The following is a 13,790-nucleotide window of genomic DNA, read 5'->3' on the forward strand; positions in this document are numbered from 1 at the left end:
TACCTTGTGTTGCCCTATTATGTATTTTCTTTTATTCCCTTTTCTTCCCATGTACTTAATGATCTGTTGAGCTGCTCGCAGAAAAATACTTTTCACTGTACCTCAGTACACGTGACAATGAACAAATCCAATCCAGTCCAATCCAATCCAGAATCAGCTTGATTGAGAGACTTGGTTCTCTGTTGAGAGGGATCAATCGCGAGGAAGCTGCAATCTCAGCTAGGAAGCCTGCTACAACATAAGTGGGTGCAATTGGTTATGGATCTTGGGGAGGAGTTGAGGGTGTCGAGTCCCCAATCCCAGAAAGGGATCAGATCTGGAGGGATTTCCAATTGGTCTTTGGATGGGGCCGGGCCAATGATAGAATGACGGGCGCGATTTAACAGCTGCGCTGATCTTAGATGAGAGCGCGATGAGATCGTTAGATCGCAGGAGATGCCAAAAGCGAGAACCGTGCTAGGCACCGATCGGTTTGCGATCTAACTGGCCCACTCCCATTGGCAAAATCAGGAACCTGCCGTGGCGTGGCGAGAAACCAATAATCACCACATAAGTCCAATCTCTAAACAATTAACGGGAGCGACCCCCCCCCCCCCCCCCCAACTAACGGCCTCCCATGATCTAACCTCCTCCCCAGAAAATGGTCATGCGGGCGCTGATTAGTACACCTTTTAAAAACGTGAAGCTGGCGGAAGGGATCAAATGAGGTTAGTAGCCATCTTTGCACCCGGGCAATAAGCCCGTGGCACTGGCATTGTTTCCCCGGTGCACTGAGGTGGGGAGGGAGGGGGGGGCAGCCCCGGGGGGGGCGGTCCCGGTCAGTGTGGCCCATTATTGGTGTGGGGCGGTGGGAGTGAGAGGGGGAGATGGGTGTCTCAGCTCCCGCCAGTCTGCCATGACACCCCCTGGATCATATGTTCCCGTTCCGGGGACAACCCCAGCCCCTGCCTGTCTGCCGCACCGACCACCCATAGCTCCACTGAGCTTGAGGCCTCTGGATGCGCGGCTGAAGGCTATTGCTAATTGGGAATTGGCAACTGTAGTTAAGTGAGGCCCTCACAGCTCCCAAATGGATTCCCGTCGGTATGCGCACCATGTAGCATGTGGGCGTTATTTCCTAGTATTCCAATCACTGCCTCGACAGTGTGCCTGAACACTGCGGAAGGCAACACCCACAGAGGCAGCAGATAATATCTGAACACCCAGGGGACATTTTGGCGACCAGAGGGTGGCTGCATACACCGGGAAGGGGACCAGCGCCCGGTCCAGGTAATGTTAGGTGCGCGTGTCTGGGGTACAGGGTGTGGGGTCCGGTAAGCAGGGCCCCACACTGTGGCCAGGGGTGCATGGAAAAAGTGTTTCAGATGGCAGGGGTTGTGGGTGGGAGGAGTGGGAGGAAGTAATGGGGAATGGAGGGTCCTGGAGTGGAAGACACTGCTGTTTGTCAGTCCCGCACCCTCTCCAGTTCCTTCCAGATATTACATAGAATGGATGATATCTTGGACCCCGCTGAAGCTGCCCTCATGGTGCTGCTGGCAGGCCAGGCGACCAGACATCAGAGAAAGCGGCCGCAGCAACGTCAACAGATGCTCAAGGCAGCAGCCCATGTGCAGGGCCCCTCCCCACACCTTGGGGGGGGGGGGGGAGGAACATGTGGCCACCTTCGAGGAGGAGGAGGATGAGAAGGCGCTGGGCCAGGAGGAGCCGAAGGACAAGCCCGGGGAGGACCCGTAGTAACAGCCGGAGGATGGAGGACAGGCGGCAGTGGTGAAGGCTTGGCAAGCCTGGAGGGCCAGGAAGGCCCTCATCCTCACCCGCTTCACATAGGATGTGATCTTGTCCGTCATTTCCCCCCCTTCTCCCCTCCTTTCCTCCTCCTTCCCAACACTCCGTTCTCCCCAATCCCTCAGTCTTCCCCCTTCCCCCTCCCTTCCAGCCACAGAAAATGCAATCAATTGCAGCTTTTCAAAAGGTTTTAAAATAATGGGAATAGGTGGGAGTGGGTAATTCACTGGCCTGTCGACTTTGGCCATGGATCAGAGTGCAACAGATGAACGAAAAGTCTCCCCTACCTTTGAGAAGAGGTGTCCGTGAATGGTCTGGACAGAGTATAAAGGGAGAAACTACAACCAGTGGCAGAAGGGTTGAGAACCAAAGGGCATTGATTTAAGGTGGTTGGCAAAAGAAACAATGGTGACATGAGGGAAACGCAAGTGGTTAGGATCTGGAAGCAGATTCAACTGAAGCCTCCAAAAGAGAATTGGAAAACAATCAAGAAAGCAAAACGTTGCAGGTTAAGGGAAAAAGGTGCAAATGGGACTAGGTGAGTTGCTTTTGCAGAGAGTTGGCATGGACATTGTGGGTTGAATGGCTTTCTTCTGTGCTGTAACCATTCTAGAATTTTATGATTCAGTAAATGTTGGAAAAAAACGAAGTAATTGTCTTCAGTTCCCGTAACGAACTCTGCTTCCCTCAGCCATCAACTCTGTCCCTCCTGCTGGCAAATACCGAGGCTAAATTAGACTATTCACAATCTTGGTGTCCTAACTGACCCCAAGGTGAGATTCTTATCACTTATCTACCACCATCCACCAACATGGGTAAATTATGGGGAAACTGCCGCAACATGTGCTAGACTCAGCCTGATACAATTTAAGGGTGTTCACCGGGCTCACATGACAGTGGCCCGGATGAGCAGATTCTTTGGGTGGTAGACAGGTGCACAAAATGTGCGGGAGGACCGGGGAACCATGTCCACATGTTTTGGACATGTCCAAAGCTTCGGGGATTTTGGCAGGGGTTTGCGGACGTCATGTCCAGGGTTTTAAAAACAAGGGTGGCGCTGGGTCCAGAGATGGCGATTTCCTGGGTGTCGGAAGATCCGTGAATCCAGGAGGAGAAAGAGGCAGACGTTCTGGCCTTTGCTTCCCTGGTAGCCCGGAGACGGATACTATTGGCATGGAGGGACTCAAAGCCCCCGAAGTCGGAGACCTGGCTATCGGACATGGCTAGCTTTCTCGGTATGGAGAAAATTAAGTTCGCCTTGAGAGGGTCACTGTTAGGGTTCACCCAGAGGTGGCAACCGTTCGTCGACTTCCTTGCGGAAAATTAATCGTCAGCAGACAGGGGGGGGGGGAGTAGTTTAGGTTAGAGTAGGGGGTCAATAAGGGTGGGACCTGTACGAAAGGTAAACGGTTTTTGCACTATGTTTTTGGTTTAATGTATCTTGTCTATTTTGTTGTTGTTTCTACACCAGAAATACCTCAATAAAATGTTTATTAAAAAAAATGATGGGGAAACTGGGAGGTGCCTGAAATGAAAACTATCCCTGTCCCAACACAAACATGTTTCACTTTGATCTGTACAAAATTCAGACATCTTTTCTCCTTCACCCAAATGGCTAAGTTGGGTTTTCCATCTATAACTTGAAACAAAATCCTCAACTCAATTCCAAACAGTTCAATGGCCAATGTCTAATTTCACAAAGTATGTTTTATACCTAGCACCATGACTCACTGCTCTACTTTGGAAATATAATTATCAATTCCTCCATTAATCGGATTTTTGAAAAGAATGTCACAATGGCATAATGGCTTTTGATACGAATGTTTGTGCCGCATTTGGCAAGATGTTGAAAATCAATCTGGCCATTTTGTACTTCGACACCAGGTTACTGCATAATTTATTGGCAATTTAATTTCTATGAAGCAATCTTTTTCTGTTTTGTCCCAGGAAAGGTAAGTTTAATTTAAAATCGGCTGACTTTAAATTTAATAATTCAGTGCTAATGAGAAATGTGCCCAATTGGAATCTTCCATCTCCATTTATCAAGCTAGCTGATTTGACGTTTCTCAGTGCAACACCTCTCTTTAAAATATCAGTAAATTACAGTATATTCAAAAATATTTTGTTTACTTAACATAAAAATTAGCTACCCTAATATGCAAAACAAACAAACAAAACCACATGTACAATAATGTTACGTTAACAAGAATACCTCTGCAATACTGGCAGGATGGTAACAGTTATTGTTTGATTATTGTTCCCCAGACCTAATTAAAAATGAGTTCACCACTTTAACCTTTATTCTGTTAAACAAATCTCACTTAGTTGAGAAAGTAAATGTTATGCCCAGCTGAATCAAGGTTAAATTAGGAGCTTCCCCGATGATTCAGTGCAGGCATCAATTGGCCTGGATTCGGGGGAGGGATATGGAAGGTTAGCCAAAATCCTTGATACTGGTCATTCGCCAGTATCTCTTGCTGAAAAGTGTACATTGACAGACATTAAGTGAAAACAGAATGCCTCCCATGATCAATTAACTCATACGTGAGGCCTGTTTGCATCAGTTTGAATCCCAACGTGAGTCAATGGCTTCAGCAAAAGCATGTAGGAAGAAAGGTAAAGAAAAGTCAACTAAAAATAATTAAGATTAGCTAAATGATGGAGACCATCTCAGGTTTTTCATTTTGAATCTTGGCAGCAGTCACATGATGTCCTATGTGCTGCATGTATAATCCTACCTGCGATAAGTGCGTCCTTTGGCCAACGGCTAAACCAGTCCATGGTACATCCAGAAATCAGTGCTGGAAATTTCAAAGCTCGATTGCGGAACTTTTCTCCAACTGGTGAAAAACAAAGTACTACATGCAAGTTTTGCCGGACCCGGCTCATAAAGTAATCATATAGATTCTCATTGGTTGGAGGTCTCCTTGGAAATTCCTGCTTCATTGCAAGAGTGAGATCATTGTTAACTTCATCCATTTCATCTCGGGTAAACAGGTTTGAAACCTATTAAAAAAAACAAATCAAAACAACTTGCAATGCCAACTCTGCAGAAAATTCATCCATGCAAGGAATCCATTGGCCGTAGGCTGTACTGAGTTTACAACAAGGTCTAAGCTTGTACAGAAAGTTGATGCCATCTTTATTGTTTTATATGTTTAAGGAGAATAGAGAAATGCAAATTACACCGTGTTGGATTGGTTATTTTCAGTCATCTGCCTCATGGAACCAAAACCACTCATTAGTTCAAAGCCTGCTCTCCATTTGGTAAGAATGTACATACATTTCGCTTTCTGAGAGGAGAATTCATATTCCAGGAACCAATGTTCAAAGTATTTGCTACAGTTCCTTGGTCCTGCTATTATCTATCCAGACATTGAGCACTCTGGATAATACGGAACATAAGATCCATTTGCTGAGAGCTGGTATGAATCTACTGAGGCCTTTTGAAAAGGCAAAAAACATTCAGAAGGGAAAGCATAGAATTTTTTCATAGAATTTACAGTGCAGAAGGAGGCCATTCGGCCCATCGAGTCTGCACCGGCTCTTGGAGAGAGCACCGTACCCAACCCCACACCTCCACCCTATCCCCATAACCCAGTAACCCCACCCAACACTAAGGGCAATTTTGGACACTAAGGGCAATTTATCATGGCCAATCCACCTAACCTGCACATCTTTGGACTGTGGGAGGAAACCGGAGCACCCGGAGGAAACCCACACAGACACGGGGAGGATGTGCAGACTCCGCACAGACAGTGACCCAAGCCGGAATCGAACCTGGGACCCTGGAGCTGTGAAGCAATTGTGCTATCCACAATGCTACCGTGCTGCCCAAGAAAGGTAATTTAATCCTCAGGGAACCTCATGCTGTGGGCCACTCGGTCTTCTACAGTAGGTTTGAGGAGGTACTGCTGATCCATACTTGTTCCACCCTGAATATGCATCTAACCATGTAATCACAATTGGAGATGGAGTCAATAGCTAGGATGGATGGGGATTCTGCTCAGTCTTACACCAGCAGAGCAGCCCTCACTGAAATCCAAGTGAAAACCTTAACACCAGTAAACCACCAAAAATAAAACGTCATTGTTTATAAAGTCAGTTACAGAACTCTCACCATATGCATAATCATTAAAGGTTCACTTTTGGACTTCTGACTTGTTTCTAGTTTTAAAAGTTCTTTCCTGCATTGTGTGTAAAACATATTTCTTAAATCTACCAATGCCGGTTTTTTCAAGGAACAAGAGATTCCGTGGAATATTTTTCAGTGAATTCCACATTTATAAAATGCTCACAGTGTACAGTAATTCAACTTACAATTTTTCTTCTTAGTATTGTTCTATTCAAAATTTGTGCAGCGATATTTTAACATGAATACCTTCTATTTATCGAGGTGAGATCATTGCAAGGCTGTACGTCACTGAAGAAATTTGCATAATTGGCAGCGTTAGTATAACATGGAGTAATTTGCAAATGACAGGACTAAAGATACTGTAACGTCTTGAAATAATGTCATTGCCATTTGATACCTCATTCAGCACATACTGGGCGTCATTCTCCGACCCCCCGCCGGGTCGGAGAATGGCCGTTGGCCGCCATGAATCCCGCCCCCGCCGAAGTCTCCGCTCCCGGAGATTGGGCGGGGGCGGGAATCCAGCCGCGCCGGTTGGCGGGACCCCCCGCTGGATTCTCCGGCCCGGATGGGCCGAAGTCCCGCCCAGGAATTGCCTGTCCCGCCGGCGTAAATCAAACCTGGTATTTACCGGCGGGACCAGGCGGCGTGGGCGGGCTCCGGGGTCCTGGGGGGGGGCGCGGGGCGATCTGACCCCGGGGGGTGCCCCCACGGTGGCCTGGCCCGCGATCGGGGCCCACCGATCCACGGGCGGGCCTGTGCCGTGGGGGCACTCTTTCCCTTCCGCCTCCGCCACGGTCTCCACCATGGCGGAGGCGGAAGTGACTCTCCCCACTGCGCATGCGCGGGAAACTGACAGCGGCCGCTGACGCTCCCGCGCATGCGCTGGGAAACTGACAGCGGCCGCTGACGCTCCCGCGCATGCGCCGCATTTCCGCGCCAGCTGGCGGGGCAACAAACGCCATTTCCGCCAGCTGGCGGGGCGGAAATCCCTCCGGCGTCGGCCTAGCCCCTCAATGTTGGGGCTAGGCTGCCAAAGATGCGGAGACTTCCGCACCTTTTTGCCGGCGCGATGCCCGTCTGATTTGCGCCGGCTTTGGCGCCAGTCGGCGGGCATCCCGCCGTTGGGGGAAAATTTCGCCCACTGTCTTTTGTTGTATGAAGGTTTACTATTGAGTTTCTGTCTTTTTACCTCGTGACCAATATGTTTTATCATGTAAATTTGAACCATGCACAAGTCTTTTCTAAAAATGTCTAAGTCTCTTCATTTGATGATCCCTATCTTTGTAACCATAACTTGCCCTCTCCTCCGCCAAAATTCTCTGATCCCGTGCAAATCCCCATTCTTTGCAATTGTTATTCTGACAAAATGTAAAATATATGGTGCAAAATTTGGATGCATAACACAATTTCATTGATATTACAAATATTGCTTTGCCTCCAAAATGACATTTGTAGTGCCTGTGCACAATTCTGGTACTGCCCATGCTCGAGGCCATTTTAGTGAGGGTATTGGCAAGTGCAGGAAGTGTCCACTGCAGGTACACAGAGTAGGCAGATTGCAAATCAAACAGCCTTAGTGCTGATTTGATGCAACGCTGAAACTTTGGAGCTCGTTAATGCTCTCTCTCAATCTCTCACAACTGAACATATGTTCAGCAGCTGGAAGGATCCCTCTACCACAGCTATTTAAAGGGATCATCAGCTAGTTTCAGGTTGGTTGCTAAATCATTTGCTGTGATTGCAGGAATGTTTGATGTTTTTCAAAGATATTTAATTTGGTGAAGTCTACACAGAGAGGCATGCCCTAACCTTTATTAGCATGGACAGGAATAAAACTGTAGCATATTTCAACAAGGCAGAAAATAACAACAGAGATAACTATTTTGAAAATACACTGGGAATATTAATAACTACACCCTACCTCTCCGGAGGAGAGAACATTGTTCAAGTACTCCAGAAAAGCCTCATCCTTGATGTCATTGTCTGTAAAAATAAAGGTCACTCCATTTCCATCCTGACCAGCTGTTCTGTACAGAAACTTCAGATCCTCCAGAAAGTTTGAGGCACTGTATGACCTAAATATACATAAATGAAGTTACATGTAGATAGCTCCAGTACCTATTCTCTTGTGCTTCAGTGCTTCCTATTGTCTAAAATATTTTTTTTAAAACATAAATGCATTGCAGTCTCACCCTCCCACCTCCAATCCTTTCTGGTAAAATGTTATTTTTTAATTATTCAGTGTGCTTTATTAAGCAGTTTACATTATAAGGAAGACAGATCTCTGAGTACAGACTGCAGCCAAGAATCTTGCTCCAAGGATTTCAGAAATGACAAACATATTGCACATCCAAAGCCGTTTCTGAAACAAGAAGCCATCTTATGACACTCTATTTTGTTCTTTAACATAAATTAATTTAAGAGGTACAAGTACGATACAAAGTGTAGACTTCACCCTCTAACTCCTCAGTGGTGCCAATGACACCTCAGTATTGCAGCAGATTCACTTACAATGCAACATGAACGCATGACCCTACAACAAATCAAAATTCACTTTTAACTACGCTTCGCATGGGTAATGGCTAGGATGACATAGGGTTTCAGACTATGCAATATCACCTCAAAAATTAGTGTTAGGAATTATTATTGTTAGTTGATAATATTTGGCTATACAATTTTCTTACATGTGTGGCTTTTCACCCAAATGTGATGATTAGTTTAGTCCGAGAGTAGAGCTGCACGGTGAGTGCTGCCTGGCTAAACAAGAGTGCTTTTGGAGTTGGGTGAAAGCAGGGAGTTAGGTGAAACCGGGAGATGAAGCTAAAATTACTGAGCGCGGATCTCAGTCTCAATCCGGGCAGGAGCGGAGCATGGCTGAGGTTCATAAAAAGCAAGGTTGGATTTCTGTTCTCATTGACCTCGCAGTCAGCGTCACAATGAAGCAGCCTTTGGTTTAAAACGTGTGTTTTTTTGGAAGAACACAGCGAAGTGGAAGTCAGGGTCATTATCATAAAGCAAAATAAGTAAACAAAGTAGGGTGAGGAAGTAAAGTTTGTTTAAGGAAGGTAAGTTAATAGTATTCTTATATAAAGGCAGTGAATAAGGGGCTTAAGGGTATGATTGCACCAGTGATATGCTCCTTCTGTGCTATGTGGCAAATCATGGAATCGTAGAATCATAGAATCCCTACAGTGCAGAAGGAGGCCATTCAGCCCATTGAGTTTGCACCGGTCCTTGGAAAGAGCACCCTATCTCACCCCACACCCCATCCCTATCACCATAACCCCATAACCCAGTAACCTCACCTAACCATTTGGACACTAAGGGACAATTTAGCATGGCCAATCCACCTAACCTGCATTTCTTTGGACTGTGGGAGGAAACCGGAACACCCGGAGGAAACCTACGCAGACACGGGGAGAAAGTGCAAACTCCACACAGACAGTTACGCAAGGCCAGAATTAAACCCAGGTCCCATGTGCTGTGAGGCAGCAGTGCTAACCACTGTGCCACCATGCCACCCAATTGCAAGCTTCAGTTGTCCCTGGTAACGACATGTGAAGAAAGTGTGCTCAACTGCAGCTACTGGCTACCCACATTTCGGAGCTGGAACTGAGAGTGGATTCACCGTGGAGCATCCGCGATGCTGAGCAAGTTGTCGATAGCTCATTCAGTCAGGTGGTCACATCGCTGGTGAAGACTGAACAGGCAGAAAGCGCATGGGTGACCACCAGGCAGAATAGATGAAAGCAAGTAGTGCAGGAGTCCCCTTTGGCCATTCTCCTTTCTAACAGATATACAGTTTTTGATATTGTTGGGGGAGACGTTTGCACAGGGGAAAGCAGTGACAGCCAATTTCATGGCACCATGGGAGGGTCTGCTGCACAAGAGGGGAGGAGGAAGAACGTCAGCGCTGCAGTGGTAGGGGATTCAACTGTAAGGGGAACAGAAAAGCATTTCTGCAGCTGCAAAAGAGACTCCAGGATGATATGTTGCCTCCCTAGTGCCAGGGTCATGGATATCACTGAATCTCTGCAGGTTATATTGAAGGGGGCAGATATTGTGGTACACATTGGTACCAACAAAATAGGCAGAAGAAGGGATGAACTCCTGCAAGCAGATTTTAGGGTGCTAGGAAGTAGATTAAAAAACAGAACCCAGAAAGTAGCAATCTCTGGATTACGTCCGGTGCCACGAGCTTGTGAGTATAGAAATAGGAGGTTAGTGCAGATGAATGCATGGTTGGCGAGATGGTGCAGGAAGGAGGGCTTTAGATTTCTGGGACACTGGGACCAATTTTGGGGACAGTGGGACCTGTACAAGGGCAGGGGTGGCACCTAAAGCAAAATGGGACCAGTGCCCTTGCAGAGAGGTTTGCTAATGCAGTTGGGAAGGGTTTAAACTAATTTGGCAGGGGACTGGGATCCCGAAAGAAGGTTCAGCAGGGGGAGGTGCACAGCCAAAATTAGAAGAGACATCAAGTGAGTCAGGAAGGCATAGAACTGCTAGACCAGTTAAGTCACAAGGGAGTTTGGCAAGATTGGATGGTATTTATTTTAATACAAGGAGTCGGACCAACAGCAAATAAGTTGAGGGCACAAATGAAAACATGGCGGTATGATGCCATTGCTGTCACTGAGACATGGTTGAGAGCGAGGCAGGATTGGCAGCTCAATATTCCAAGGTATAGGATCTTCAGGCGAGACAGGGAAGCTAAAAGAGGAAGTGAGTGATGCAATATTGATCAGGGGATCAATTACAGCAGTACGGAGGGACAACACCCTAGAAGGCTCTTCAAATGAAGACATGTGGGTAGAACCTAAAAAAAAAAAGGAGCAATCACATTGGTGGGAGTGTTCTGTAGGCCCCCAACAGTCTGCAAGAAATAGAAGTGCAAATATGTCAGAAAATTTCAGAGATGTGTAAAAGTAGTAGGGTAGTGATAGTGGGGATTTCAACTTCTCCAACAATAACTGGGGTCATAGTGTGAAAGTTATAGAAGGTGTGGAATTCTTAAAATGCATCCAGGAGAATTTTTTAAACCAGTACAGAGAGAGGGGTCCTGGACTTAATTTTAGGTAACAATGCTGGGCAAATGGTTGAAGTATCAGTGGGGCAGCATTTTGCAGACAGTGATCATAGCTCCATTACATTCAAGATTGTTATGGAAAAGTAAGAAGTCTTACAACACCAGATTAAAGTCCAACAGGTTTGTTTCGAGTCACTAGCTTTCAGAGCGCTGCTCCTTCCTCAGGTGAATGAAGAGGTGGGTTCCAGAAACATATATATAGGCAAAGTCAAAGATGCAAGACGACACTTTGAATGTGAGTCTTTGCAGGTAATTAAGTCTTTACAGATCCAGACAAAGGGATAATCACAGGTTAAAGAGGTGTGAATTGTCTCAAGCCAGGACAGTTGGTAGGATTTTGCAAGCCCAGGCCAGATGGTGGGGGATGAATGTAATGCGACATGAATCCAAGGTCCGGGTTGAGGCCGTACTCATATGTGCGGAACTTGATGGCGCAGTGGTAGCACTGCAGTCTCACGGCGCTGAGGTACAAGGTTCGATCCCAGCTCTGGGTCACTGTCCGTGTGGAGATTGCACATTCTCCCCGTGTTTCCGTGGGTTTTGCCCCACAACCCAAAGATGTGCAAGGTAGGTGGATTGAACATGCTAAATTGCCACTTAATTGGAAAAAATGAATTGGGTACTCTAAATTTATGTTTAAAAAAAGTGTGCGGAACTTGGCTATAAGTTTCTGCTCGGTGATTCTGCATTGTCGCGCATCCTGAAGGCTGCTTTGGAGAACACTTACCTGAAGCTCAGAGGCTGAGTGCCCTTGACTGCTGAAGTGTTCCCCGACTGGAAGGGAACATTCCTGCCTGGCGATTGTCGTGCGATGTCCGCTCATCCGTTGTCACAGCGTCTGCATGGTCTCCCCAATGTACCATGCTTCGGGACATCCTTTCCTGCAGCGTATGAGGTAGACAACGTTGGCCGAGTCGCACGAGTATGTACCACGCACCCGGTGGCTGGTGTTCTCATGAGTAATGGTGGTATCCATGTCGATGATCTGGCACATCTTGCAGAGATTGCCATGGCAGGGTTGTGTGGTGCCGTGGTCGCTGTTCTGAAGGCTGGATAGTTTGCTGCAAACAATGGTTTGTTTGAGGTTGCGCCGTTGTTTGAAGGCAAGTAGTGGGGATGTGGGGATGACCTTGGCAAGATGTTCGCCTTCATCGATGACGTGTTGAAGGCTGCGAAGAAGATGTCATAGTTTCTGTGGTAGTATGTATTGGGGGTCATGTGGGACTGGAAGCCCTAATGTCATTGGCTGACAGATCCCGGGTCCGGGTTGGCCGTTGACCTCTAGCTCCGCCCTGAAGGCGGAGTATAAGAAGCCGGAGTCCTCCCCCGCAGGCCATTCTACTATCGAGCTGCGGGGGAACAGACACGCTTAATAAAGCCTCATCGACTTCACTCTATTCGTCTCACGGAGTCTTTGTGCGCTACAGTTTCTCCATTCCGGGGAAGTACTGGATGACGAAGGGTACTCTGTCGGTTGTGCACGTGTTTGTCTTCTGAGGAAGTCGGTGCGGTTTTTGTTGTGGTACGTTGAAACTGTTGATCATCCCCCACCATCTGGCCTGGGCTTGCAAAATCCTACCAACTGTCCTGGCTTGAGACAATTCACACCTCTTTAACCTGTGATTATCCCTCTGTCTGGATCTGTAAAGATTTAATTACCTGCAAAGACTTGCATTCAAAGTATCGTATTGCATCTTTAACTTTATCTATATATATGTTTCTAGAACCTACCTCTTCATTCACCTGAGGAAGGAGCAGTGCTCCAAAAGCTAGTGATTCGAAACAAACCTGTTGGACTTTAACCTGGTGTTGTAAAACTATCATGGTTATGGAAAAGGACAAGGATGGACTTCCGGTGACGGCGGGCGGGAGGCGGCTGCACAATGGAGGGCTCCCGTTCGGGAACAGCATTTTCGGGGCTTTAAGCCCTGTCCCAGTGTCCACGGAGACGCCAGAAGCAGGGAGAAGGCACGGAGGAGGCTCAGTGAAGGCACAGGGGGAAATAAAAAAGAAAAATGTCGAGGGTGAGCAAAAAAACGGCCGTTAAAAAAACAGCTGAAGGTCCGTCGGGGAGTGGAAAGGTCACCGCGGGGTCACCAAGGAAAATGGAGGCTGGAGCACCAGGGGAGGCCGCATTGCTTACGGTTGAAGAAATAACTAAGGTGATGGCAGTGGAATTCGAAAAGCAGTTGGCGCAGATTGCGAAATGCATGGAGACAGTGAGGAAGGAGATGAGGGAGGTTTTGAGTGTTCTGGTGGAGGAGGCGGTTTCCCCGGTGAGGACGGAGGTGGCGAGCACAGTGGCGGAGGTGCGAGAGCAAGGGGAGGCGCTGAAGGAAGTGGAGGAGACGTTATTGCAGCACAGTGATCAACTCGCCTCGATGGGGAAGGAGATACGGAAGGTGATGGGCACTAACAAGGATCTGCGAGGAAAAATGGAAGACCTGGAAAACAGATCCAGGCGACAGAATGTGAGGATTGTGGGGCTGCCCGAAGGAGTTGAAGGACCGAAGCCGACTGAGTATTTTGCTGCGATGCTGGCAAAACTATTGGGGGAGGTGGAGGATCCCTCCCGATATGAACTGGATCGGGCTCATCGGTCGTGGAGGCCTGTACCAAAGGCGAGTGAGCCGCCAAGGGCAGTGATTCTGTGCTTCCGTAGGTACAGTGTGAAGGAGAAGGTCCTGAGCTGGGCCAAGCAGAAGCGGGTGGTGCAGTGGGCTGGAGCTGGTATACGTGTATACTAGGACTTTACGGCGGAGCTGGCGAGGAGGCGGG

The 13,790-nt window shown here is 47.5% G+C and overlaps 1 protein-coding gene across 1 annotated transcript in view; it reads right to left on the bottom strand.

The window, feature by feature from the left end:
• LOC140430228 (dynein axonemal heavy chain 5-like) overlaps nt 1–13,790 on the bottom strand; it is a 502,949-nt gene that overhangs the window by 184,195 nt on the left and 304,964 nt on the right. The window contains exons 54-55 of the mRNA XM_072517658.1: nt 7,845–7,998; nt 4,524–4,791 (exon numbers count right to left, since the gene is read on the bottom strand). Of these exons, the coding sequence (XP_072373759.1) occupies nt 4,524–4,791; nt 7,845–7,998 (422 nt within the window). The remainder of the gene's footprint in view (nt 1–4,523; nt 4,792–7,844; nt 7,999–13,790) is intronic.

The sequence above is a fragment of the Scyliorhinus torazame genome, chromosome 10 (genome assembly GCF_047496885.1).
Source record: "Scyliorhinus torazame isolate Kashiwa2021f chromosome 10, sScyTor2.1, whole genome shotgun sequence".
NCBI classification, from domain to species: domain Eukaryota; kingdom Metazoa; phylum Chordata; class Chondrichthyes; order Carcharhiniformes; family Scyliorhinidae; genus Scyliorhinus; species Scyliorhinus torazame.